This window comes from Elephantulus edwardii, unplaced genomic scaffold (assembly GCF_000299155.1).
Source record: "Elephantulus edwardii isolate Elephantulus edwardi_28Jun2011 unplaced genomic scaffold, EleEdw1.0 scaffold00193, whole genome shotgun sequence".
NCBI lineage: Eukaryota > Metazoa > Chordata > Mammalia > Macroscelidea > Macroscelididae > Elephantulus > Elephantulus edwardii.
The window spans coordinates 5,317,325-5,342,912 of NW_006399943.1; the positions used below are offsets into that span (position 1 = coordinate 5,317,325).

At 53.3% G+C, this 25,588-nt stretch overlaps 4 protein-coding genes across 7 annotated transcripts in view; 3 read left to right on the plus strand and 1 right to left on the minus strand.

Annotated features, from left to right (window-relative positions):
• Positions 1–3,209, plus strand: part of RTEL1 (regulator of telomere elongation helicase 1) — a 30,592-nt gene extending 27,383 nt beyond the window's left edge. The window contains exons 28-35 of the mRNA XM_006896951.1: positions 1,257–1,461; positions 1,549–1,674; positions 1,979–1,990; positions 2,025–2,141; positions 2,279–2,491; positions 2,593–2,769; positions 2,855–2,938; positions 3,076–3,209. Of these exons, the coding sequence (XP_006897013.1) occupies positions 1,257–1,461; positions 1,549–1,674; positions 1,979–1,990; positions 2,025–2,141; positions 2,279–2,491; positions 2,593–2,769; positions 2,855–2,938; positions 3,076–3,209 (1,068 nt within the window). The remainder of the gene's footprint in view (positions 1–1,256; positions 1,462–1,548; positions 1,675–1,978; positions 1,991–2,024; positions 2,142–2,278; positions 2,492–2,592; positions 2,770–2,854; positions 2,939–3,075) is intronic.
• Positions 3,210–3,881: 672 nt separating this feature from the next.
• TNFRSF6B (tumor necrosis factor receptor superfamily, member 6b, decoy) lies at positions 3,882–5,931 on the plus strand. Its single transcript, XM_006903805.1, is given in 5 exon segments — positions 3,882–3,980; positions 3,982–4,014; positions 4,016–4,487; positions 4,736–4,837; positions 5,780–5,931. Coding segments are annotated over 5 exon segments (858 nt in total).
• Positions 5,932–6,507: 576 nt separating this feature from the next.
• ARFRP1 (ADP-ribosylation factor related protein 1) lies at positions 6,508–10,399 on the minus strand. 2 transcript variants are annotated; one of them, XM_006896889.1, is made up of 7 exons: positions 10,302–10,399; positions 10,074–10,161; positions 9,897–9,979; positions 7,379–7,460; positions 7,202–7,272; positions 6,672–6,772; positions 6,508–6,601 (listed from the first exon to the last, which is right to left on the minus strand). In XM_006896889.1, exons 1-7 carry the CDS (start codon positions 10,392–10,394, stop codon positions 6,514–6,516), a joined length of 606 nt encoding a protein of 201 aa, XP_006896951.1. In that variant the 5' UTR covers positions 10,395–10,399; the 3' UTR covers positions 6,508–6,513. The 2 variants fall into 2 exon arrangements, with proteins under 2 accessions (XP_006896951.1, XP_006896952.1); XM_006896890.1 differs by lacking the exons at positions 6,508–6,601; positions 7,202–7,272 and having other exon boundaries at positions 6,753–6,772; positions 10,302–10,394.
• Positions 10,400–11,520: 1,121 nt separating this feature from the next.
• On the plus strand, positions 11,521–25,417 carry ZGPAT (zinc finger, CCCH-type with G patch domain). Of its 3 annotated transcripts, XM_006896891.1 has the most exons (7): positions 11,521–12,059; positions 23,081–23,214; positions 23,517–23,672; positions 23,875–23,903; positions 24,430–24,583; positions 24,725–25,133; positions 25,285–25,417. In XM_006896891.1, the coding sequence occupies exons 1-7, from the start codon at positions 11,521–11,523 to the stop codon at positions 25,415–25,417; spliced, it is 1,554 nt and encodes a 517-aa protein (XP_006896953.1). The 3 variants fall into 3 exon arrangements, with proteins under 3 accessions (XP_006896953.1, XP_006896954.1, XP_006896955.1); XM_006896892.1 differs by lacking the exon at positions 23,875–23,903 and having other exon boundaries at positions 24,455–24,583; XM_006896893.1 differs by lacking the exon at positions 23,875–23,903 and having other exon boundaries at positions 23,517–23,642; positions 24,455–24,583.
• Positions 25,418–25,588: the final 171 nt, after the last annotated feature.

Sequence of the window (25,588 nt, forward strand, 5' to 3'; positions counted from 1 at the left end):
CTGTATCGTTCCAATTTTAGTATATGTGCTGCCGAAGCGAGCACCCTTGACCCTGTTTTACATCCTCCAGTCTCTTAAAATGTTTCCCCAAATGACCCGGCCCCCGGGGGGCTCACCTGTGTTAGCCTTACAGGAAAGTTTCATTACACACATATACTCTAAGGCTACCAGATACCCCTCCACTACAGTGACCAGATAGACACACACACACAACCCTCCCTGTCAAACACCGAGCACCTTCACCAGACACCCCCCGACCCCCTCCCTCTCAGCACCAGATCCAGTACTGTCACCAGACACACATACCTTAGTACAGCCACCTACCCCAGAGACAACATAGGTAGCACTGTGTCAGCCACACTGCATTTCTGAGTCACCTGGCTTCTTGTCCTACTGTCACTTCAGGGTGACATTTGAGATTGCCAGTTGGCTGTGGGATGTTCTCTCACTGCCACTCCCACATATAACCCGTGTGCTTGTCCCACCTCTGGAGCCTAGAGGATGAGCACCCCAAATGCATCTCTAGTAATACCCTACGCCTCCTTTATATCCTCAACCCTGTAAGACTTGACCCCATGAAACCTTCAACCTCTTAACATCGAATGCTATAACTCCCCCATAAGACCCACACTTCCCAGTTAAGATCTCAACACAGTAAGACCCTCAACTCCATGAGGCCCTCAAACCATGTAAGATCTTTGCTTCCTGTAGTGGCTCACCCATGAGATCATTGTCTCCCGTAAGTGCCGTGTGGTGACAACAGTGGCTTGTAAGCATGACAGTTACAGAGTCCATTAAGGTCCCTGATCCCCTGGCACAGCTATGGGCATTAAGGACAGTCCTAGACTTGGCCCTGAAGCTGACCACTGGGTGAGAGGCCCATCTGCTCACAGCCTCAGTGTGCAACATAGTCATGACCTGATCCAGGAAGTGTTCCCCACAAGCCGTCTGGGAAAGCCCCTCCTGGCCACCTCTCCTGCTTGGCTTCTGGGAAGTCAGGCCAAGCTTAGGGAGCACTGGCCACAGGCCAAATCCGAGTGAGGGAAGTAGTGGTGGGACTAAAGACAGAGAAGGGGCAGGAAAGAGAGGCATGGCCCCTTCTGGTCTCAGTCTCCTTGATTCCTAGTTAAGGTGCAGTGTCAAGTCAGGTGTCTAGGAGGTGTGGGGCTCTACAAAGGGTGGATGGGAGCCAAGTTCATGCCAGCCAGTGTCTGCTCTGCCCCAGGGTCCCCTGACCAGTGCTTTTCTATCCCCAGGAGGCCCCTGCACCAGTATCTGCTGAGCAGGCAGACAAGGCCAAGCTGTTCATGACATCTGTGAAGCAGGCCCTGAGCCAGGCCAGCTTTGATGCCTTCACCACAGCCCTGAGGGACTACAAGACTTCCGACGACCTCGACGGCCTCACTGCCAGCCTTAAACCCCTCTTTGCTGAAGAGCCTGGCAAACATGGCCTGCTCCGAGGTGACCAGGCCAGAGGTCCCCAAAGAGGAGCCAGGGGAGGGTCAGCCTGGTATTCCAGGCCAGTCCTCAGCAGCCCCCTCTCCACAGGACTCTACCAGTTTGTGCGACCACATCACAAGCAGCAGTTTGAGGCGGTTTGCCTCCAGCTGACTGGCCAGGGCTGTGGCTACCAGCTGGCACACAGCCTTCCCCGAGGGCCCCACGCTGACTCTGGTGGTGAGCCTCATTAGTCCCTCCCCTTGTCCATACCTGGAGCTGGTCCCAGCACTGCCCGAGTAGCACCAATTGTACCCATGCTGGGAAATGGACAACTGCACTTGGGCAGGCTTCCCCAGTGACACGTGTCACCTGAGGGCTAGCCACCCCACTCTGAGCTTAGGACCCTGGGCTGTGTCAGGGGCAGGTGCTGTGTGGGGCTTTGCCAGCTGCGGGTGGGCACCATGGGGCACTGTGCCAGCTGTGTGCAGGTGGGCCTGTGCAGCCTTCTCACAGGGACTTTCCAAACCTGGGAACATAGTGCTTCCCTCTGGTGCCAACCCATCACCTCAGCAGTGTTTTGCCAGGAAAGCGGGAGCCTGAACCGAAGGTGACAGTTTCCAAGGATGCCACCAAGCAACTTGACCCCAGGGGGCACCTGAACCAGGGTGGGCCCCATCTGAACCCCAGGTTTGCCACCACAGGTAACTGGAGACCTTAGCCCACTCTTTGGAGGGGAGAATGTCACTTGTTCTGGAAGAGGTGTTACTTGGTGTCAGCAATGGTATCTCCACAGTCCGGGTGCTCAGATGTGGCCCTAAGTCCAGTGTTTTCTTGCTAGGAGAGACAAGTGGCCACCTGGGAAGGGACCAGCAGAGCTGGACCTCCTCGACTGCCTATCTGACTGATGTCCGAAGGGCTCTGGGGGCTGAAGGCTGCAGCCAGCTCCTGGAAGCAATAACCACATATAAGAAGGATGACAACTATGAGAAGGTGGTGACTGTGGTGGCCGCCCTCACCACTGCCAGGCCTGAAGACTTCCCATTGCTGCACAGCAAGTAGCCCTGGAAGGAGATGAGGGGGCACTGGGAAGGGGGATGGTCGGGGTGCTGAGGGGGCCTGCGGAAGGTTGTGACCGAGCACCTCTTCCCATAGGATTTGGCATGTTTGTGCGCCCGCACCACCAGAGGCAGTTTAGGCAAACTTGTGTGGACCTAACTGGCCAGTCTGGTCTAGGTACGGCCCAGGAGCCCCTGGAATCCCCAGATGCTGGCCTTGCCGAGCTTCCTGGCCCTGAGCTTGCCTGCCAGGCAGGGCCACCTGCCAGGCCAGGTAGGGTATGCTGCTTTAGGGGCTGCAGTTTGGCTTGGGGAGGGGAGCACCACCATCCTTTCTGGACTTTCTTCGCTGTTCCTAGGTCCCTCACAGTCTGAGAAACCCAGTAAGGTTCAGAGCAAGATTTCTGCCTTTTGCTCAGGACAGAGAGCAGCCGAGAACACAGGTACTGACACTGTCCCTAAGAGCCTGCCTATGGTCAGAGTTCCCACAGGGCAGGTCAAGGGAGGGGTCCTGTGCAGAGCACCTTTAGTGCCCATGGCCAGGGGCAGCGGGCCCTCATGCTCTGCTGGGGGGGGGTAGACAAGGGGCCCTTCCAGGACTCTGCCTGTGACTTCCTTAGCTGCCAGGCATGCAGGCACCAGCACCTTCAGGTCAGCCCTGAGCCTCAAGCATTAACTGACCCTAATACCCATCTCTGCGTGGGTGCTCGGTAGCCTGTCAGCTAGTGCTCTCCCACAGGTCTCTAGAATGTGTTCAGCCTGTCCCAGACCTCATGAGTGGGATCCCACTGAGAATCCTGCAGAGAGCCTGGTCTCTGGTGCCCTAGTGCCATGCCTGGACACATCCCTCGGCTGACTCGAGAATTTCAAGTGGGATCCCTCTGAATAAAGCTGCCGGTTGTGTTTGCAACTGTCTGCCTGTTATGTTTTGGGCCCCAGGGGGTGCAATATATAAAGGCTTAGCTCCCAGAGCCATTCTTAAAGCAAGGTGGCAAACGGGTCCCACAGCTGTGTGTGCACACACATGCAATCCCTTTTCTGAACTGGAGCCCTGAAGAGCTTTAGGGAGGAGGGTGCTGTGAGATTGCCAAAAAACTGCCTCGCAGCTGGCCCTCCTTTCATGATGGTGGGGCTGTCTAGTCCTGACCGCACCCCTCTCCATAAATAATGCTGCTGGAGGTGTGCTAAGGGGCACAGGAGACAGGTAGGTGTGAGCGCCTCTGGGCATTCCAGGGGCCAACCAGTACCCTCTGCAGCAAAGTGCCCTGAGGCAAAAGCATCTGTCCAGTGAGGACCAAGAGGGTAGCTGAGTGGATGAGACAGGCCCTGCTGTGGGCACTGCCCGCCCTGCCTTTGTTGCTGGTTGTACTTGGGACAGTGACCAACATGTCCCCCTTCCTAAGGTGGGACACTGTGACACATGACTGGCTGGTGTGTGATCAGTGCCCGCCAGGCACCTTCATGCAGCGGCCCTGTGGCCATGAGAAGCCCCACAGTGTGCAACGCGTGCCCACCTATGTCACTATACACAGTTCTGGAACTACTTGGAGCGCTGCTGCTACTGCAACATCTTCTGTGGGGAGCACGAGGAGGTGCGAGCCTGCAGCGCCAGCCACAACTGTGCTTGCTGCTGTGGGCCCAGCTTCTTTGCCCATGCCGGCTTCTGCCTGGAGCATCTACCGTGCCCACCTGGTGCTGGCGTGCTCACTCCTGGTGGGTGTTGGGGATGGGGACACGGGCTGGGTGCTCCAGCCCTGCTGCTCATGACCCCATCCTCCCATGCTCCACTCCAGGAACCCCCAGTTGGAACACAGTGTCAGCTGTGCCCTGTGGGTACCTTCTTGGACAGCAGCTCAAGCACACAGTGCTGCCAACCCCACTGCAACTGTACAGCCCTCGACCTGACCCTCAACGTAGCCGGCTCCTCCTTCCACAATGCCAGGTGCACTAGCTGTCCCAGCTTCTCTCTCAGCGCCCTGGAGCCAGGTGAGCAGAAGTGTCAGCCTCTGAGGCAGGTAAAGGAAGCACTTTCCCCCTTTCTAAGCAAGAAACCGAGGCCCAGAGCTGTGAAGCAGTGGCAGCTCCTGTCACCTGCCAGCCCCTCCCCCAGCATGAGCCTCTCTGCATGTTCCTGTGTGACCACCCCCTCCACCTCATGCATGACCACTGCTCCCTCCTGTGCCACCATGGTTTGCCCAGCCCTTGTTGGCCACTCAGTGCCTGACTGGAATCCCCTCCCACAGGGCATGCCGAGTGTGAACATGCCCTTATGGACTTCGTGGCCTTCCAGGATATTTCTTTCAGGAAGCTGTTGGGGTTGCAGCAGGCCCTGGACGGCCAAAGTCACCACTGCCCCTACACAAGGACAGGCACACCACTGCCTTGCAGCAAGTGCTGTGGGAGCAGCTGGCAGAGCTGGGCACTGGGGCACTACGGGCCGCTAGGCTGGCAGGGCTGGAGCACAGCATGTGGATGCGCTTCTCCCTTGCACACTGAGCTCCTCACCCCTGGCCCTATTTATTCTCCCAGCCACGACCCAGGCCTTTGCATGAACAAAGTTTTATTGTAAAGCTGTTTTCTAGCATGGTGCTGTTAAGTCTCATACTCTCCTGGGCCCAAGGCAGAAGCACCTGGCCAGCACCCTTCCTGTGACTTCCCAAGCCACTCCCTGAACGGGGGAGCCAGACATGCCACCACAGGGAGGGTGGATGTGGGTGATGCATGTGGCTCCTTAGAGTCTCCAGCTGGACACCTTGCCAGGGCTGTGCATACCTGGGGCGTGGGTGGGGTGGGGTGTCAGTGGCATGCCAGAAAGGGTAACTTAGAGGGCACTCTAAGAGCCCAGGAGTCTGAATGCTTGCCAGCTGTCTGGAGAATTTCCCAGAAGAGGCTGGGTGCAGGCAGGCGTCCAGGGTGCCTCCTCCCATTGGCTGCTGCCTGGCCACCCGGCATGCTTTCTGGGAAAAGGCTTTTCTTCTCTTGAGGGGCTAGACTAGGATGTAACCTCTGGAGGTCCCATTTCTGTAGGTCCAGCCCCCTCCCCCTTCTGCTACCTCAGGGAAGGAGGTAGGGTCTCCAAGCCAGTCTGACCAGTTTGAGACCCCACACCCAGCAACTACCCACCCAGAGCAGGCCAGTGTGACTGACCTGATGCCAACTGCAACAGATCTCCTTGTGCCTACCACCTCTGCTCCTCCTGCATGTTTACTTCCCATGGGGCCTCATACCATGGTGCCAGGCTCAATGATCAGTGCCCTTGTGACCTGTACTCTGCCTTCCCCCAGCCACAGGAAGATGGGGCGGAGAGCCACTCAGACTGGCTTTGTCACCCTTCACCCTGGACAGATGTAGCTCTGGCCGTGTGCCCTCAGTGGCTGAGCACATGGGGAGGACCCAGTGTTCCTGCTGTTCCACCTGCCATGCAGATACGGGGTGAAGGCACTCCTCCCCTAGACTGGGGACTCGGGGACCTCTGGAAGAAATCCCTTCCCTTTCTCAGAGGGAGTACACCTGGCTCCATGGGGATCCACCTCCACAACGCAGAGCCTCAGCCCTGGCCTTGGTCTGGAGGGAGGGCTGAGTTGAGGCACTGCAGAGGGGGTAGGGACACCAGCACTACATCTTGGCTTCCAGCTTTTCTACACCCATCAAGCACCGTCCACAAGAGGCCTGCCCCTTCCTGAGAATCCCTGACACACAACACCCCCGCCCAGGAGGAAGCCACAGGTGCAGTCCCCACCCCCCACTCCCAGAGGTCCAAGTGTTACAGGTGGTGATGCTCAAGACGCTACAGAATACCCCACCCTGGGCTGAGTGGGAGAGGGCATGGGGGTGACCACCCCGCGTAGTGTCTGGAGGGTGAGATGGGGAGCACCTTCCCACCCCCTACATCCCGCAGATCCACCCCACACACACTGCAGAGGCCTCCAGACACCCACTATTCTGCACATGATGTTTCTTAGAGGAAACAAATGAAGACAGAGGAGACCCAGCAGTCAGTGCCCAGCTGTCTCTGGGCCTACGTGATGTCCCTCTGCCGAGGTGGCCGGTGGATATTGCGCACAACACACTTGACCATCCATTCGATGCCCTCGTTGACACCTTTCCTGCAGAGACCAGGGTTAAGTGGCTGAAAGCAGACCATGCCCCCCACCACCACCTGGGCACCCCCCTCACCCAGTGAGTGCAGAGCAGGCCTGGGTCAGACAGTCACGCCGCCCTATCTTGGAGATGCAGTCACTGAAGGCAGTCTTGATGTCAGGGATGGAGAGGCAGGTCTGCAGGAGGCAAGGATCTGAGGACAGGCTGCGCTCCTGGGCACAGCACAGCCCTCCATCCTGAATGGTCAAGGATAGCCACTGGCCCACTAAGTGCCCATGTGGCTGCTCAAATGGGACTTCACTGGCAGGGATGTTGGATGGTGACAGCAGTCCTAGGAACGGGGAGGGGGTGTCCTACCTGGAATCCTCCATCCCTGGGCTCTAGCCGCCCTACTCCAGAGTGAACATTCTTCTATCTCAGCCCTCCAGACTGGCAGCACCACAGAGCAGGTGGGCAGCCCAAGTCTGTCCTGGCTGTTGGAGGGAAGCTATGGGCATGGCTGGGGTCCTCATCACTGCATGCAGGCTGATGTGCATGGGGTGTGAGAACCACCACACACTGCTGGGACACAGCCACCACAGCAAGGGGCCCGGCTGGCAGCTCACCTCCACATCCTGCTTGTTGGCCAGCACGAGGATGGGGACACCCTCCAGTGCCTCATTTGTAACCATCTTCTCTGGGGGAACAAGAAGTGTGTAAGCCTGGCCCAGGTCCTTCATCCTCACCTTCCTCCAATGCCAGCCCTTATCCCCAGCCCCTTCCAATGCTGGCCCAGAGCTTACCAAAAGCACGCTTGGACTCAGAGAGCCGCCCCTCATCGGTGGAGTCGATGACATAGATGACTCCGTGGCATTCAGCGTAGTACTAAAGAGAAGGGGCCATAGCGAGGCTGATGAGACGAGCTGTGTCCACAGCTGCCACACCAGCCCTCACCGTGACCAACACTGGACTCACATCCAGGGGATAGGTATGCAGAAAAGGTGCTCAGGGAATGCAGTGCCATGGTGGACAAGAGGCGCACTCCTGGACCCTGCTCAGCACACAGCCTCTGACCGTGGCAGGGGAACCACCATCAGTTCCCTTAGGCCTCAGGGAGAAGGACCGCCTCTGAGGGGGAGATGCTGAGTGGGACAAGAACTACTGAGTGACATCTTCCTCTGCTCAGTCCTCTGTCCTTTCCCTGGTGGCTGAACTATGTCTATAGCAGTGACATGACCAAGTGGAGCCAAGGACCAACACATGGACAAGCAGAAGAGGACAGGAGGAATGATACTGATTTCATAAATGCAATACATGTAAGTGGCTGACTAGAAAGCCAATTTACCCTACAAATTTTCACTCAAATCATACACATAAAAATGGATGAGAGAGAAATGAAAATAGGAGGACTCAGGGACCTCTGCAGACTGCACTGTCACAGCAAGAGGCTAGAAGAAAGCCCCCCAAGAAAGATACACCCTGCACCTTTTGTCAGCATTTGGTGTCTGCCGCAGGACCCGGAGGCACCCAGTCCTGCACAGGGTGACCCTGAAGGCTGGCAGCCCTAGGGATGCCTGGGTGGGTCATTTCTTTGGCCAGAAGCCTGCTGGCAGGAGCAGACCCCAGGCCTAGTGGCAAGTCCGGTCACCTGACAGCTCCTGATGAGACCTTTATGCCCTGGAGAAAGAGCACCTGCCAGGACTGCAGAGGACATCTGGTTAGATCTGCCACCTTCAGAGCTCTCATCAGATCAACCATATGTGAAGTGGACGAGCCAGCAGCAGGCTGCCTGAGGAAGTGCTCAGGTGCTAGGACTGAGGGCAAACAGCCAGTGGGAGTTGCTTCCAGTGTGCGCTCATACCTGTGGTCACAGAGAGACCCTGTGCCACCAGTGGAGAGGAGAGACCTGAGGCAGGAGGCATGCAAGCTTGGCTGTTGGGCACACGTCAGACAGGACAGCACCACACGACATGTGACCAGCCCAGAGTGTGGAGACAGACCTCAGGTAGTAAGCCAGAACTGGCAACTTAGTCTGGGGGGGAACGAAGCCAGCCAGCCACAGCCAGAGGGTCTGAGGCAGCAAAGACCAGGCTGAGGAGCTGCCAGCAGCAAGGAGATCCCTCGGGGTGTCACTGCACCCAGGGCCCTAGGCCTGCGCAAACAAGAGGACTAAAGCAGACCCTCCCCTCCTGCAGACATGCACGAGGACAAGCTGCCTCTCCTACCACGGAGGTCCAGTAGCACTGAGGGCTGCCAGGAGATACTGGAAAGGACGTTGCAGAACAGAGAGCTAGGCGGCACCGCAGACATCACATGTGCACATACCTTAGCCCTGTCCAACGGGCGCAAGACCCTACACTCACTCACTGACCAGCATCCTCCCCAGGTGGCATGGCCACTCCTTCCAGCAAAAGGCACACTGATGTAAGAAACAGCATGAAGGGTGGTCGGCCCTCTCCTCCCAGTGACTGTGTGGGGCCTGCAACTAGAGGCCTGGATCCTCAAAGAGTATTCTTATGGAAGGACACCCCAAGTGAACTGCAAACTACGGCTGTACCAGGCCTCATCCCAGGAACTCTAAGTGCCTGAACACCACGGCAAGGGATAGCTGCCGAGGCCAAAACTGGTGCCATGTCCAGGTCATACAGGCAGTAAAGTGACTAGGGTCAGCACAACTACTAGCTAAGACTGAGGGCCCAAGCAAGGCAGCAGAGGAACATGAGAGGCCACTGAGACCCCAGGTGTCCAATCTACAATGGCTCAGAAGCAGCCCAGCAGTGGACAGTGCTCCCAGCAGCCCCACCCACTATCATTTCCTGCAGAAGCACTTCATCTCCAAAGGGCCAACCACCTGCCACACCTTCCAGCATGCACCTTGGCCTGACTGCGTCTTCTCTGCTCAAGGCCCAGTTTTCGTCCCCAGCGAGCATTCTGCCCCTTCTTGGTGACTGAAAAACAGCTGTATGGTTCCTTCTATGGCCTGTGTGCTGACCAGGACTTCTGACTAGTCCAGAAAATTCAGTCACAGCTACTACAAACAAAGGCAGCATACTCCCTGCATGGCATCAACACCTCTCACAGGCTGGATTTTCAGAGCAGGAAACCAGTAGTGGTGGCCCACTCAAAGACACAGTGCAAGCACAAGAAGACCCTCATTCAAGGGCCTCCTTGATTTTAGGGTGGCAGCCCAGGAGCCAGGGGTGGGCCCAAGGAGGAAGGCCTTCAAAACGGTGGGAGAGAAGCAGAGTTGGGCCTGGGAGAAACAGAAGAGTGGTAGCGGGCAGGAGACACACACATCCACCCCTGCCCTTGGTGCCTTACCTTGTCCCACAGAGACTGCAGCTCCTCCTGTCCCCCTAAGTCCCAGAACATGAGGCGGGCCTTCCCCACGTCCACGGTGCCGACTGGGAGGGACAGTGCCAGGTGGTGAGCTGGCTCTTCCACGGCCCCCAGGCCGCACCCGCCCCACAGGCTCAGGGTCCCCGGAAGCCCACTCACTGTTGAGGCCCACGGTCGTGGTGATCTTGGACAGACTCATCCCCTTGTAGTGCTTGTGAAAACGCGTTTTTGACTGCTCCAAGAAGGTCTGCGGAGGCAAGGCGGTCAGCTCGTGGGCGAGCCCGGTCCCCAGCTTCCTCCCAGCTGCCCCAGGGCCCACTCTCCAGCAGCCAGGTCCACCTTCTCCCTGCCCGTGGGCAGTGGGCAGCGGAAGAGCCCAGCACGCACCGTCTTCCCGGCGTTGTCCAGGCCCAGGATCAGGATGCAGTACTCGTCCTTCTGGAAGACGTACTTGTACAGGCCGGAGAGCAGGGTGTACATCCTGCCCGGGACACTCCAGTCAAGGCACAGGCCTGCTCGCCCGTCTTCTCCAGCTGGGAACCCGCTCTCTGCTCGTGTGCCCGACTGTTCCGACCAGGGCGGGCCCTGCACGGGCACCGCGCGGTGGTCACTAGAGCTCCTGGCCACTCCGGGTCACTCTGCTTCCAGCACCTACTGCGGCCCTTCCAGACGCGCACAAGCGATGTCCCCGGGAGTGACCCTGCCCTCCCCCCACACGAAGGACCCTGAGCTGTACACACTCGCGCCCCGTCCTCCCTGCGGCCACCTGCCAGGCTCCGCCAGTCGGCCTGGGGCAGCGAACTCGGAGCCGGCACTCGCCGGGGGTCCCTGGTGGGACGCCGTCCAGTGAGACGGACCACACTGCTGGTCGGCGGCCCTGCACACCCGCCTCTGCAGCCCCCGAGCTCCGGGCTGTGGCCCCACGACGCCGACCCTCACCAGGCCTCCGCCCGGCCCCCAGGCCAGCCGATCTACCTGTCCGCGGGCCTCGGCGGCGCCCGACCGGCCCCCGACCGGCGTCCGACCCCGCGCGGCGACTGCCGGGAGTCTCGGCTAGAGCGGCATCCCGACGGCCCCCGCGCCGCGCACTTCCGGCGGCGCCCGCGTCGCGCACTTCCGGCGGCGGCATCTATCGGGAGGAAGTGGCGTGGGCGCGAGGCGGAAGGAGGACGACCGGACCGCTCTAGCCGGTGAGGCGGGCTCTGTGGCGGAGGCTTGGGAGCCGCAAGGGTTCGGATCTGAGGCGAGGGGTGGAGCAGAGGTGGGCGCGGCCTTGGGCGCAGAGTCGGCGGTCGCGGAGCCCCGGCCGCTCCAGGGGCGGCCCGGAGAGTTGGCGGAGCGGGCTTCTCAGTCACCGGCCGGTGGCCCGGAGCGCAGGCGGAGCTGAGAGCGGGCCCAGGCGCCGCGCGGCCGCACCAGGCCTCGGGAGGGTAGTGCAGCCCTGGGCCGTCGGACGAGGCTGCTCCGGTTCGCTCGGTGCGGGCCGACCCCGCCAGCGTGCCCCCGGTGAGGGCGTGGGAGGGCGGCCTGGGGGCGACTCAGCGGCCCTCTCGTTGCAGCTCCAGCTGCCGCAGCCGCCCTGCGAGGAGGACCCACCGAGCCCAGGATGGACGAGGGCAGCCTGGAGACGGCCCTGCAGACTTACCGTGCGCAGCTGCAGCAGGTGGAGCTGGCCCTGGGCGCCGGCCTGGACTCCTCGGAGCAGGCCGACCTGCGCCAGCTGCACGGGGACCTGCGGGAGCTCATCGAGCTCACCGAGGCCAGCCTGGTGTCGGTCAGGAAGAGCAAGCTGCTGGCCACGCTGGACCAAGCGCACCTGGCCTCCCAGCAGGCTGTGGCCGAGGCTGAGGGCGAGGACGGACCAGCGGCCGCAGGGGCCGGCCTGGAGACCCCCGCTGCGGGAGAGGCAGCGCGCGAGCCCCGCAGCCCGGAGCAGGAGGCCGAGCTGAGCGGGACGAAAGTGAGCGCGCCCTACTACAGCCCGTGGGGCACCCTGGAGTATCACAACGCCATGGTCGTGGGCGCCGAGCGGGCCGAGGGCGGCCCGGCCGCAGTGCGAGTGCTCTACCTCTACCCGACGCACAAGTCCCTGAAGCCCTGCTCCTTCTTCCTGGAGGGCAAGTGCCGGTTCAAGGACAACTGCAGGTAAAGCCCGCTGCCCAGGGGTGAGGCCAGGCCAGGGCACTGCACGACTGGCCTTGGGGCACGTCGTCCCTGGGACCCCGCAGAGCTGCTGTAGAGGGGAGAGTTCGTGGGGTGGTGGGCGCTCATTGCAACGTGCTGATGAGGAGAGAGCCCGTGGGGTGGCGGGTGCCCACCGCAGTGTGCTGATGGGGAGAGAGCTCGTGGGGTGGCGGGTGCTCATTGCAACGTACTTGGGTTTTCCTGAGAGTGAGAACAGTCAGTTCTGTAGAATACAGCCTTACAAAACTTGAATTCTGGAAAATTCCACACATGCTCAGAACTAGAGAGGGTCTCACTTGGTCAGCTGTCAGTTTGGTGGTTGTTATTATGTGCCTTTGAGTCACTTGCAACTAGTAGCGACCCTATGTACAAGTCCTCTAAACCCTGCTCTATCCTGTGCCAACTTCATCGTCTCCCACACACCTATTCCAGCCACCCCAATCACTGAATTGATACATCTCACCGAGGGTCTTCTCCTGCACTGCCCCTTCACACTCCCAAACATGATGTCCTTCTCCAAGGACTGGTCCCTCCTTGCAACATGCCCAAAGTATGTCAGACAGAGCTTTAGAATCCTTGCCTCCAAGGAGCAGCCTAGCTTCACCTTCTCTGGGACAAGCCTATTTGTTCTCCTGGCAGTCCATGGTATATTCAACACTCTTCTCCAGCACCACAACTCAAAGGCACCAATTCTCTATCATGTAATAGTTACCAACCTTGTTTCTTCTGTTCTTCCCACCCCATTGTCCTTTCCCAGGAATATTTCAAAGTATTTTCTAGGATTTACTAGGTTTTTCCTCCTATAATATCAGGATGTACTTTTAACGGGTAAGGATGTTATTAAAGTAAAAGGAAGAAGCCCCCTTTGTATCGTCTTTACACCTGACCGGTCTCACGATGATGCGTAGTTTGTGCTCATGTTCACACTGCTGTCGCCAGCCTCTCTCTTTCCCTAAGTGTGTACTTCATTTCCACGCCTGCCTTCGCACTTCAAGCAGTAACTATCACTGCTAGTTGGCAACGTCCCCCTCTGAGCCACCGTTCCAGGTGACTCACTGTGGTCTGTGAATGTCCTGTTGCCCTATAGACTCCTGTCAGGTCTAACATCTTACTTGGCAAAGTTCTCCTTTTCATTCTTTATACCATCCACACAGTGCACAAGTATACCATTTCCTCCAGGAGTGTCCACAGTGGACATCCTGTGGACATCCTGTGTGCCTGGCAGTCAGTTCCAGGAGCAGGAGGAGGCTGCCCAGCCTTGTGGAGGTCCCCACCATGGGGGCTGCAGGTGGTGTCCCAGGAAGATGAGAGCAGACTCCTCTTTCTGATCAAGTGCTATCACAAGAGCGCTCCCCTCTGGATTTGCCACAGCAGCTCCAGAAGTCCTGGGACAGCTCCGTCTCACACGTGGAGAGCCTAGAAGACATGGAGCTGGCTGAGGCGTCTTCAAAAGACCTACCCCTTGCCACTACCCAAGGGGCCCTGGTGGTACCATGGTTAAGACACAGCATTCTGTGGGAGGAAGATGAGCCAGGCTTGGGGAATGATGGCCACCTTGGAAACCTGCTCTGGAGGGTCCTTGTGAGTTGAAATCAACTCTGGCGGGGACCGTGGTTTGCTTTAATGCTATTCTTCAAGGCTGACGAGTTACTGAATTTGCTTGCATTTTTAACACTCCAGTAGATAATGTTGGAGTATCTTTGTGGTTCCCCACACCTGATGTTGCCATTAGTACAGGTTAGATGTAGACGTGCTGCGTGTATTTGGATTTGTCAGTAGTAACCATCTGTGCTTCATTTCTCAGTCAAGGCCTTCACAGCGTGATTCATCCTGGAACCTGCTTTTCTCTCCCTTTATCTCTGAGGGATAGTGTTGATATTTAACTGAGCCACTCTGTTTCGCTCACTTGCGCTCCCGCATAAGAAAACATGTTTTACTTGCTCAGTGCCTTCCTGATGCTTCCTTGTTTTTGTCTGCTATGAAACGCCCCCCACTCCCAGTTGACATCTCTCTGTGTAGTGAGATCTCTCACATGTGGACTTCGTCGAGAACCTATCTATCCTTGTTCACTGTCCAGTTCCTGATGCTCCTGAGCTGAGTCCCCTGAGACTTGTCAAAACATGAACGTGCCTCATTAGAGCTGCATCTCAGTTTAACTTCTGTCTGCTCAGTGGTTTATGAGGGTCAGGATCTTGTGCAGGTCAGTGGAACTTGATCTGTGGCTCCTGTAGTCTCGTCTGTAAATGGAGATGGGTCTTCTCTCAGCCATTGGAGGGCAGGATGCGTTTGTACAGGTGAAGAGTTGACAACAGTGTCTGATGAAAAGTGAGCACAGCCAGGTGTCAGGTTTTTATCCCCACCTTCTGTGGTCCAGAAACATGGATGATTAAATGGTAGGTACCCAGGTAGTCACGGCTCAGGTAAAAACTTCGCTGACCACTTCAGAAGTCTTTCCCAGAGTCCCAGTCCCATGCAGCCTTCTACCTCCTCTAAAGGTGACTCTGGTCTCTGATAGCATAACTTCCCTGGTGTTTTTGTGGCTTTTTGCTAGAAGGGAAAAAGTAAGTGCATACACTTGTTTAATCTTGCAAGTTTCTAAAATTTGCTGTGTCTATGTTTCACTGTTTGCCCCTCCTCCGTGGCCTGCGCCTGCAATATATACAGCCCTCTGAGACCAGACTTGCAGACCTCGCCAGGGAAAGGCTCTTCTTGGCTGTGCAGTTGGGAGCCAGTGTTCAGTGTCCCACCTCATCAACTTGGCAGAGGGCAGATGTCCTCTCAGTTCATGAAATGGTGGGAAGAGATGCTTGGCCTTGGCCTTGGTTTGGCCAACTCAGTGGTATGGTGTAGTTCCTACAGGAAGGGCTGAGCAGAGGTTCTAGAATTTTTTTTTCTGTTTTTTTGTTTTGTTTTGTTTTGTATGAGCTTCATGGATAATGAGGGGTTCTTTTTCTTTCATCTTGAAAACATGATCAACTTAAAGTAGCCTTCTTATAGGCTCAAAGTCAGTGTACTTGACAGGCCTCACGCAGGTGGTTTTGGGCTGTACTTAAGTTCAGCTGTCTCAGCTTCACCTGCAGGGAGGATTGTCTATGACGCTGAGCCCCTTCTTTGTGTCCTGTTGCCTTCAGAGTCTTGCTTGCTGTGTGGTGACCGTTGGTCTCAGGCTCGCCATGCACTCCTTGGCCCAGCTCTCTGAGACGTGCTGATTCCTGTGATGGGACAATGCCCTGTGACCCACCCCGAGGGAGCCCAGTTGGTCACTGTTTCCAGGCCTTTCCAGCAAACAGCTGGGAAACGTAGACACAGACACACAACTCCACAGGCATGTCTGTACCCAGTGTACACCTGTGTTGTAAAGGAAGACATTCTTTGGGGTAGGTTCATATTTTTAGGTCATGCTGAGGCTTGTTTTTCTCAATCCTCTTTTGGATCACATTTATACTTCCTTCTTTACCAGCCCAGATGCTGATCCTCGACACAGGTGGACAGAGGCCCAATGTCTTTGAGTTCTCCCTTGTCTTATCCTGCTCACCGCAAGCAACACTCAGCTCATTGCCCTCAGTCTACCACTGGCTGTGAGGATAAAACGTCACCGTTCTTGTTTGGTGTGCCCATGCCCTCCCATACCTTCTCTGGAGTTCTGGGGCTCTGTCTTCTCTCCTTGATCCCTGTGCCCTGGTGCCATGGTCGCTCTGATGCCCTGCAGTCACTTTGGCACCTCAGGAGGGGCTGGCTCCAGCAGGTTGATGTTTGTTTCCTTTACGCGTGAAAGTCAATTCTGTTAGATCTTTCGTTTATTTGACTTTCGTAAAGTATTTAAATAAGCTTCTCACTTTTCTCCTGACAGAAAACAGTGCTATCAAGTCTAACAATACAATTTTATTTCCCTTGTAAATCACATAGCTTTTTTTTAATTTTTTTTACATCTGTTTTTACAACAACCCAAAAGACTGTTTCTTTTTATTTATAAAGTTTTCAGGCATTTTACTAGAAAATGTGTTTGATTGACTATGCAAAGACATTTTAACTGTGTGGATCACAACAAATTGTTACTAACCTTGAGGATAATGGGAATCCCAGATCACATGATTGTGCTTATGTGAAACCTGTACTTGGACCAGGAAGCAGTCATCAGACTGTGGAGGTTGAGGTTTGAGAAGACTGTCAGTCTTTGCTGGTCCTTGCATTTCTTCACCTTGGTTAAATGACTGCTTCAGTGCTTTGAAGCTCAGCAGTGTGGAGTGTCTGTGAACTGTGTTAACTAGTCTAGCTTGATGCCTTCTAAGGCTATTGTCCTGAGGCACTGTGACCAGTGACTTATTCCCTCAGTAACTTTGCCCTCGTTGGCGCTACCATATGTGTGGATGTGTCTATGGCACATACAGATAAGCAGATAGACATACCATCTTTCAAACCATGTATCCCAGTGGTAGGTATAGTCCCTTTCTGTTCATCTGTCCTGTCTGCCCAACTCCCCACTTACAGGGTTGTGTCTGTAGTTATCTGTTGTCTGTGATCTCGTGCACTTTCTCTCTCTTCCTCTTCTTTAGGGTCATGCTGATCCAGGAAAACTGACTAGAATTCGTTTTCAGCGTGCATCTCAGTCCTCGTGTTAGCTCTTATTATTCACTCTATAATGCTTGGCAATTTGATCTGTTGATGTTATTTTTTCACTCATTTATCTTAATTTTCAGGGTATTACTTTGAAAGATTCACATTATTTCAGATTTGAAACAGGAGTGGCATCCACTTCTTCCAGAAACTCGCTGATGAACGGTGGATAGAGGGGCTTCAGGCCTTTTGTTCATAGGGTCGCTGTGAGTCATGCTTGACTTGAAGACAATCAACAACAACAACAGATATTTCAGAGCAGATGTAAGTTGATAGAAAAATCAAGCAGTAAGTCCAGGAGATCAGGAGATGTATTACAATGGGAAAGTCTGCAATCAGAGACTTCTCCACATCATTGAGGAGCTGTGATGTCAGTTTGAGTACTAAGGTGCACCTAAGTCAGGCTCAGTACTTGAGCCTGAGCTCAGTATCAGTACTGGATACCCATGGACGGCCAAAAGAACAAACAAATATGCAGCCAGAGTGCTCTTTGGAGGCAAAGATGATGAGGCTTCACCTCACATACTTGGGGCATATTCCTTGGAGAGGGGCATGATGCTCAGAAGAGGGGAGGGTTGGCAAAAAATAGGAAGACATGATCAGGTGGATTGACAGGGTGACTGCCACAGTGGACTCCAGTGTGCCAGGAAGTAGAAGAATGGCACAGGATACGACAAGGTTCAGATCTGTTGTTCATAGGGTCACTATGGGTCATACACGACTTGATGACACCTAACAACAGTTTGGGCTCTGGTGGCCTAGTGGTAAGAATCTGTGCTGCAAGCCCGAAGGCATGCGGTTTAAATCTACCAGCTCTTCTGTGGGAGGAGGATGAGCAGTCTTCTCCCATGGAATTAACCACCTCTGAAGACCCACTGGAGGGTCACCTATGCCATGCCATGAATTCTCATCTCTCTGGGTAAATAAGTAGGAATGCAGTTGTCTGTGTTTGGCTTTGTAAGAAGCTGCCAGGCTGTCTTCCAAAATGTCTGTACCGTTTTACACTGTCACCAGTGGTGAATGAGTATACTTGTCACCTCTCATTTTGCTGGCATTTGGATTATAGATTTTTGCCATCCTAATAATGGGAACCTTACATGGTTCAAAATGAAGAAAGGTATGCTAAAGGTTGTATCCCTTCTCTATACCTGTTCAATCTGTATGCTGAACAAATATATTGAAAAGCTAGACTTTAGAAAGAAAAACGTGGCATCCAGATAGGAGGAAGACTCATCAACAACCTGCATTATGTGGATGATGTGACCTTGCTTGCTGAAAGTGAGGAACACTCGCTCCAGAAGATACAGACTGCAGCCTTTGATCAAGGAAACAAAAATCCTCCCTCAACACTGGACCAATAAGCAATATCAATAAGCTATATGGGAAAAAGACTGAAATTGGCCATGACTTCATCTTACTTATATCCGCAATCCCTTGGTACTAGCAGTTAAGAAATCAAAAGGTGTATTGTGTTGGGAAAGTCTGTTGTCAGAGGCCTGTCCAAAGTATCGAAGAGCAGTGATATCAGTTTGAAGATAAAGGTGTGCCTGATTCAAGCCAGGTCTTTTCAGCTACTTGATGTGCATCTGAGAGCTGGACCAAGAATAAGGATGACAGAAGAAAAACTGATGCTTTTGAGTTAGTGATGTTGGAGAAGACTGCTGAATACCCATGGACTGCCAAAAGAACAAACAAATCTGTCTGGGAGAAGCTACATCCAGAGTGCTTTTTAGAAGCAAGGATGCTATAACTTTGTCTCATATACTTTGGGCATGTTGCTAGAAGAGCTATTCCTTGGAGAGGGAGGAAGATTTTCAACTGGATGGACTGGCACAGTGACTGCAGCAGTGGGTTTAGGTATGTCAGAGAAGATGAAGCTGGCACAGGATAGGACAGGGTTCAAATCTGTTGTGCATGGATTTGCTATGAATTGTGATTTAAGGGCATATAACAACAACAACAAGTGTACAGTGGTGTCTCATTATTTTCATTTACAATTCTCTAATGACAAGTGGAAGCCAAATGGCATCCATTTCCTAAAAAACTTGCCTCTGGAAACTCTGAACTTTGATAAATGTTGATCGTTTTAGAGGGCCTTCAGGCCTTTTGTTTAGAGGGTCACTATGAGTCATACTCAATTTGAAGGCAGTCAACAACAACAATGACAGATGGAGGAACTCTGATAGCCTAGTAACTAGGAAGTTGAGCTGCCAGCCCAAAGGCATGCAGTTCAAATCCACCAAATACAGAAATATAGACAGTCTCCTCCTGTATAATTTACAACCTCTGAAAAACCACAGGAGGATCCTCTTTAAGTTGATTCCAACCCAATAGTACACAAATAGTGACAGCAGCAGCTGTGACAGAGGATGTTGAGCATCTTTTGTGGCCCACTTTGCATTTCCATAACTTCTTTGATGGGATATTTGTTGAGATCTTTTGCTTATTTTTTAGTTTAAGAGATCTTTGTATATTTTGGGCCAAAGTGCATTTTAAGTCCTTTTTGTATAAGCCTCATCAGATATGTTTTGCCAGTGTTTTCTTCCTGTCAGTGGCTTTTTTTTCACTCTAATAACAGTATCTTTTAAAATATTTTCTCCCTTGTTGTGTACCCTCAAATCGGATCCAACTGGCACAGGAGGAGATTGCCCCTCCTTTTCCAATGGAGCATCTGGTAGATTTGAACCACGTGCCTTTGGAATTACAGTGCAGTTTCTTTGCCACTGGGCCACCAGAGCTCCCTAACAGTATCCTTTTTTTTTTTTAACAGTGTCTTTTTTTAAGTGCAGTTTTTTGGGTTTTTTTGGGTTTTTTTTAATCTGTCTGAAACGTAGATTTTATTTATTTATTTCTATTTGTTGTGTGCCATTGAATTGGATCCAGCTGGCACAGGAAGAGGTTGTCCCTCCTTTCGCCAGCAGAGCATCTGGTGGTTTCGAACCACATGCCTTCCGGATTGCAGTGCAGCTTATTGCCAGTAGGCCACCAGAGCTCCCTTCAAGCACACATTTTTAATTTCAATGAATTTAACTTAATGATTTTTTAACATAGGTTGTGCTTTTGTGTTTTAGCTAAAAATTTAACACCGAACCAAAAAACGGCATAGATTTTCTCTGTTTATTAGTTTTACATCTTCTATTTAAATCTGGGAACCATTTTGAGTTGTTATTTGTAGAGAGTATAAGATTACTGACTAGGTCACACCCCCACCAGCTGTCCAGCGCCACTTGATGAAAAGATTGTCCTTGTCCCATTGAATTGCCTTTGTTCAGTCACCAAACATTTGTTGACTATTTAAATAGATCAGTTTCTAGACTCTCTGGTGTCTTTGATCTCTTTGCATATTCCTTTGCTAATACTACATCATTTAGATCCTTCTTCTTGTTGTTATGTGCCGTCCCGTCAAGTCGCCTGCGACACATAGTGACCCTGTGTATTACAGCTCTGAAGCCTGCCTACCCTGTCCTCAGCCAGTCTCACTGACTCCAACACACCTACTCCTATTGCCCCAGTTACTGTGTCAATCCATCTCATCCGGAATCTTCCTCTCCACTGTCCCTCCACCTCTCTAAGCATAATGTCCTTCTCCACAGATCAGTCCTTCCTGGAAACATGCCCAAAGACAATATACTATCTTAGCTACTTAGCACTGTTTCAGCAGAAACACCACAGGGGATGTCTTTACAAACAGACCTTTGTCCTTAAACAGTGTAGCAGGTTGGCTATTTAAATTCAGAATACTCGCTCTAGGGAAAGGCATTTTCTCTATACCTTTGCAATCTGTATGCAGAACAGATCTTTCGGGAAGCAGGGCTTTATGAAGAGGAGTGCAGCATCAAGACTGCAAGAAGACTCATTAACAGCCTATAATATGCAGATAACACAACCTTGATTGCTGAAACTAAAGAAGACCTGAAGTGCTTGCTGCAAAAGGTCAAGGACTATAGTCTTCGATAGGGATTGAAGCTCAACGTCAAGAAGACAGAGGTTCTCACCACTGGGCCAATTGGCAGCACCATGATAGATGGAGAAGAGATTGAGATTGCTAGCAATTACAGCTTGCTTGGATCCACAGTCAACACTCTTAATACCAGCAGTCAAGAAATCAAAAGATGAATTGCTTTGGGAAAATATCATCATGGACCTCTCCAGAGTGCTGAAGAGCAACAATGTCAGTCTAGATACAAAGGTATACCTAATCCAGGCCATGGTCTTCTCAACTACTTGTTATGCTTCAGAGAGCTGGACAATGACTAGGGATGACAGGCGAATAGATGCCTTCAAGTTGTGCTGGAGAAGAGTCTTGAACTTGAACTGCCAAGAAAACTAACTGGTCTGTCTTGGAGAGGGTGAAACCAAGTCTCTCCTTGGAGGCTAGGATTTTGAGGCTCTGTCTTACATACTTTGGGCATGTGACTATGAGAGACTGGTCTTTGGAGAATGACATCATGCTCAGAAAGGTGGACCAACAATGCAGGAGTGGAAGACCATGGATGAGATGGATTGATAGAATATCTGGGGCAATGGAGGTTGGTGTGTTGGAATTAGTGAGACTGGCTCAGGACAGAAATGGGTTCAGAGATGCTGTACACAAGGTCACTGTATATCACAGGTGACTCAGTGGCACCTAACAGCAATAACCTTCTGTATTGGTTATATTTTCATTCAAGCCTCATGTTTAGAGTCAACAAGCCCTCAGGGAGGGCCTTTGTTTTTAAAGTTGGTTATTATATTTTGGAGGAACATTCTTCTTAGTGTACAGCAATCTTCTGACAACATACTATACTGAAGTACCCTGGGGTTGCTGTGATGAACTTTGTACCATTGAGGGGGGTCAAATGCCGTAACAGTTACCCATGGTGGACAGTATTCTGTGGAGCTCCCAGTTTAAAACAGGTTTGGAAGCAGGAGTGGCATCCACTTCCTAGACAACATGCCTCTGGAAACTCAATGAACTTTGATAAATGTCAATAGTTACAGAAAGGCTTCAGGCCTTTTGTTCATAGGGTTGCTATGAGTTGTGCGCGATTCAAAGGCAATCAACAACAGGTTCTGGAGGAAGGTCATTGTCCCTCTTAAGCATTTGTAGGCCTGGCATTTCTTGGAGATCTTCACGAGTCTTGTCATCAATCTTTTCTGGATCTAAGTGCTCACTGCATGGGCATTCTGCGTCTGAGGATACACTCCACTCCTGACTCATCCTTGGTGGCAGTGAGGCTCCCTCTATCCTTGTTCACTTCTGTTTCTTTTTATCTCTTGTAACACAGAAAGTGATTCATGGCACCCCAGGGATAACTCCTCTTACATCTGATCAGGACAGTGGAGCATCCCACCCTAATTCCACCTGATTGGCCATCACATCTCACTCACATCGTGAGCGCTCTGATTGGTTGGTCTTCCTGCTGGTCCTGGCTCCACCTGTGCTGGAGCACCTCAATCTCTCTAGGTTCTAGTTTGGAGTTACTGGTTCTCTAATAACTTGAAGGCTCTAGTATTGGAACTAAGGTCTTGTCATTGATTTGAGGAAGGGGCAGTCATAGTTCTGTTTGCCATGGACACTTGTGACATATGCACATACATGTGACATGCTTACACACACACAGAGTCTTGTGCTAGTTGTTAGTAACTGGCCCTTGGGCTTGAGTAAGAGACAGTGGGTAACTATAATCACAAAGTCAGGTTGTTCCTCCAGCCCAGAAATCTGGGAGGCAGCGTAAGGCATCTTCTCTATGTGGCCAAAGCTACCAACCATCATGACAGAGTGTTAGAATGACATGCCCATGCTTACATGTGTCTTTTGAAGTGTGTGTGCATACATGAGCTTGTGCACCTACACATGTATGTATATCTGTCTTGAGTGTGTATACGATGTATGGTATCTGTATATGTGGATGAGTATATGTGTACAGAGGCACATATTTATATGGAAGAATATATGTATATGTACATGTGTGTCAGTATGTCTGCATTTGCTTATAAGTGAGTGAATATATGTGTACATGTGCCCTTGCATGCATGCAAGTGTGTATGTATATATACGAATGACTGCACAGTTGTACAAGCATGTGCACATTTGCACATCTACATATATTTAGATGTGTGCATATATGTGCATGCACAAGTGTGTGCTTGCCATGTATGCTAACTCGTGATTGTATGTTTCTTTCCTGCACACCTGTGTCTTTATGCATGTGTGTGCGCATACATATTTATTCACATTTCTGCATACACATGCCTGTGTAACATATGCATGTTGTGTTTGAGTATATGTGTGTGTCTGTACTTCTGTGTCTGTGCCTGTCCCTCTCAGAACAAAACTGGTGATGGAACCAGCATTCCTGTCTAAGCCTCTTGACCACTGTCTGCAGGTTTTCCCATGGGCAGGTGGTCTCTCTGGATGAGCTCCGCCCCTTCCAGGAACCAGACCTGAGTTCCCTGCAGGCTGGCTCTGCATGTCTGGCTAAACACCAGGATGGCCTGTGGCACCCAGCTCGGATCACTGGTAAGGTGGCCTCAGTGTCATACTTCTTTTGTGGGCTTACGTGGGGTGAGAGTGTAGCTGGCACTGCCCCCACCCTTGGCAGTTTTCCCTGGCCCAGGGTGTTTAAGGCCTTTCTGGACAGTTTCCCATGTACTGCCATGCAGGCTCTCCTACTTCCCTGAGGTTGAGCTTTGGGACTTGTTCCAAGGTCCTAGGTGAGTGAGACCCCCTCTCCCAAGAGTAGGGTCTCAAATCCCTGTGGTGTCCACTCAGTCCCCACATGTTGGGGACACTGACCTGCAGCCTCTCCTGCTTCATCCCAGATGTGGACAGCGGTTTCTACACTGTCAAGTTTGACTCATTGCTGCTTAAGGAGGTTGTGGTGGAGGGAGACAGTGTGCTGCCCCCACTGCGCTTGGAGCCTGTGGAGTCTTCTGAATCAGAGGACAGTGACGCAGAAGACTCTAGCTATGCGAGAGGTGAGGAGACCCAGTAGAGCCGGAGGCTGGGCTAGGCCCAAGGTGGGGTAGATCCCAGGGTGGGGTGGGGCTGAAGGCTGTGTGGGACCAGATACTATGGGGGATGGTGACAAGGGGATGGAGCAGAAGGTAGGGCAGGGTCAGATCCTGTGTGTGACACGAACAGAGGCTGTGTGGGGCCAGAGGTGGGGTGGGCAGTCAGGCATGGGGACAGAACTTGTTGACAATCATATGTGTGTGCAGAAGAGAGAGACATAGTTCTGGCTGGGAGACAAGGACAGAAACATGTGGAAGGTGAGCAGGTGTTAAACCCCACAGGAGTTCTCTAAAAGCAGTCAGCAGCTGATAGCTGGGCACAAAGGACCCAGCCAAGCCCACAGCCATGGGACCATGTCTGGCTGCTGCAAGAACTGACCAGGAACTTGATGCCCAGGAAATGGCCACTGAGCATGGATGTGTGCAGGGGATCTTGTGGAGGTGGGGCACACTGAGAGCACTACCCTCCCCCCATGCACCATCTGGATTTGGCCAGTGCCAGCCAAGCAGGATAATGACGGGCAGCAGGCCCAGGGACTCTGCTGAGCTGCCCAGAGACTTATGTCCATGGTGATGGAGTTGAGTTTTCCTATGAGGTGGAGTCAGGGAGGGAAGGACAGCCTCCAGGTTGGCCATGGACAGTACAGACTGACAGTCAGCTAAGGAATGGCTGAAGGTCAGCTGAGGAATGGTTGGGTGAGAGTGGAGTTGCATCCTGCACACTGGGTCTGCTCTCTTCCCTGTAGTTGTGGACTCAGAGGCTGTGGCCGACAGGACAGATGGGATGGGCAGCACAGCCTTTGCAAGCTGGGAGGTGCACACACGTGGCATTGGCTCCAGGCTCCTCGAAAAAATGGGCTATGAGCCTGGGAAGGGTAAGTGCCGTGGCTGGAGGAGAGTGGGGGCTGAGAAGGGTAAGTGTCCTGTCTTTGTTGGGAGTGGGAAAGGTCAGTGCCCTGTTTAGGGGTGGAGGGATGGGGGAGGCAGCAGCACAGCCAGTGCCTGTGTCTCCCCAGGTCTGGGAAGGAATGCTCAGGGCCGAGTGGAGCCCATCCACGCTGTGGTGCTGCCCCGAGGGAAGTCCCTGGACCACTGCGTGGAGGCTCTCCAGAGGACGGTGAAAGGTGACAAAGTCAGCACCCACAGGCCCCCCAAGTGCCACGGGAAAGGGACGGTGCCTGCAGGCCGCCCACCCCCTCGCAATGTGTTTGACTTCCTGAATGAAAAGCTCCAGAGCCAGGCTCCCAAGGCCCTGGAGGTGGGGTCAGTGCCCCTGGTGGTGAAGGGCGGCAAGCAGGCCTACCACGCCAGCAAGAGCACCAAGCGCGCACTGAGCCTGCAGCTCCTTCAGACTGAAGAGCAGATTAGCCGGACCCAGCGTGACATCCAGGGAATCCAGGAAGCCCTCACACGCAACGCTGGCCGGTATGCCCTGGGGAGTGGGGGCCATAGGGGTCAGCAGCGCGAGCCTCCGAGGGACCTGATCGCGGGAGGGTTTAGATGCCTCAGAGCCGTGGGCCCATCACCTAGGTTGGGAAGGCATGGGCAACCCAGGCTGACCACAGGCCCTCTGCAGGCATGGTGTGGCCCAGCTGCGAGAGAAGCTGGCAGGTGCCCAGCAGCAACTGGGACAGCTCCGGGCCCAGGAGGCAGGACTGCGGAGGGAGCAGAGGAAGGCAGACACCCACAAGAGGATGACTGAATTCTAGAGCCATCACTGCCTCCAGGACGGACCAGGAAACCCCAGGACGCCAGCCCAGAGCTGTCTGCTGCCCTGCTGAGGGGCTGACCACTTCTGGGCCAAGGCCCAGCCATGGACATACCCACTGAAGAGAGGGCAGAGTCCCCTCTGGACACACTTGTCTGTGTTTGAGGTTACT

Bases quoted from the DNA above. Each gene is read 5' to 3' on its own strand.
- ARFRP1 (XM_006896889.1), bottom strand. From the start codon at position 10,394: ATGTACACCCTGCTCTCCGGCCTGTACAAGTACGTCTTCCAGAAGGAC. The intron at 9,980-10,073 runs GTGAGTGGGCTT...TGTCCCTCCCAG, and splicing joins CACGACCGTGGGCCTCAACA to TCGGCACCGTGGACGTGGGG. The intron at 6,773-7,201 runs GTGAGCTGCCAG...TGCCTCCTGCAG, and splicing joins CCAACAAGCAGGATGTGGAG to ACCTGCCTCTCCATCCCTGA.
- ZGPAT (XM_006896891.1), top strand. From the start codon at position 11,521: ATGGACGAGGGCAGCCTGGAGACGGCCCTGCAGACTTACCGTGCGCAG. The intron at 23,215-23,516 runs GTAAGGTGGCCT...GCTTCATCCCAG, and splicing joins GCACCCAGCTCGGATCACTG to ATGTGGACAGCGGTTTCTAC. The intron at 23,673-23,874 runs GTGAGGAGACCC...GTGGGCAGTCAG, and splicing joins AGACTCTAGCTATGCGAGAG to GCATGGGGACAGAACTTGTT.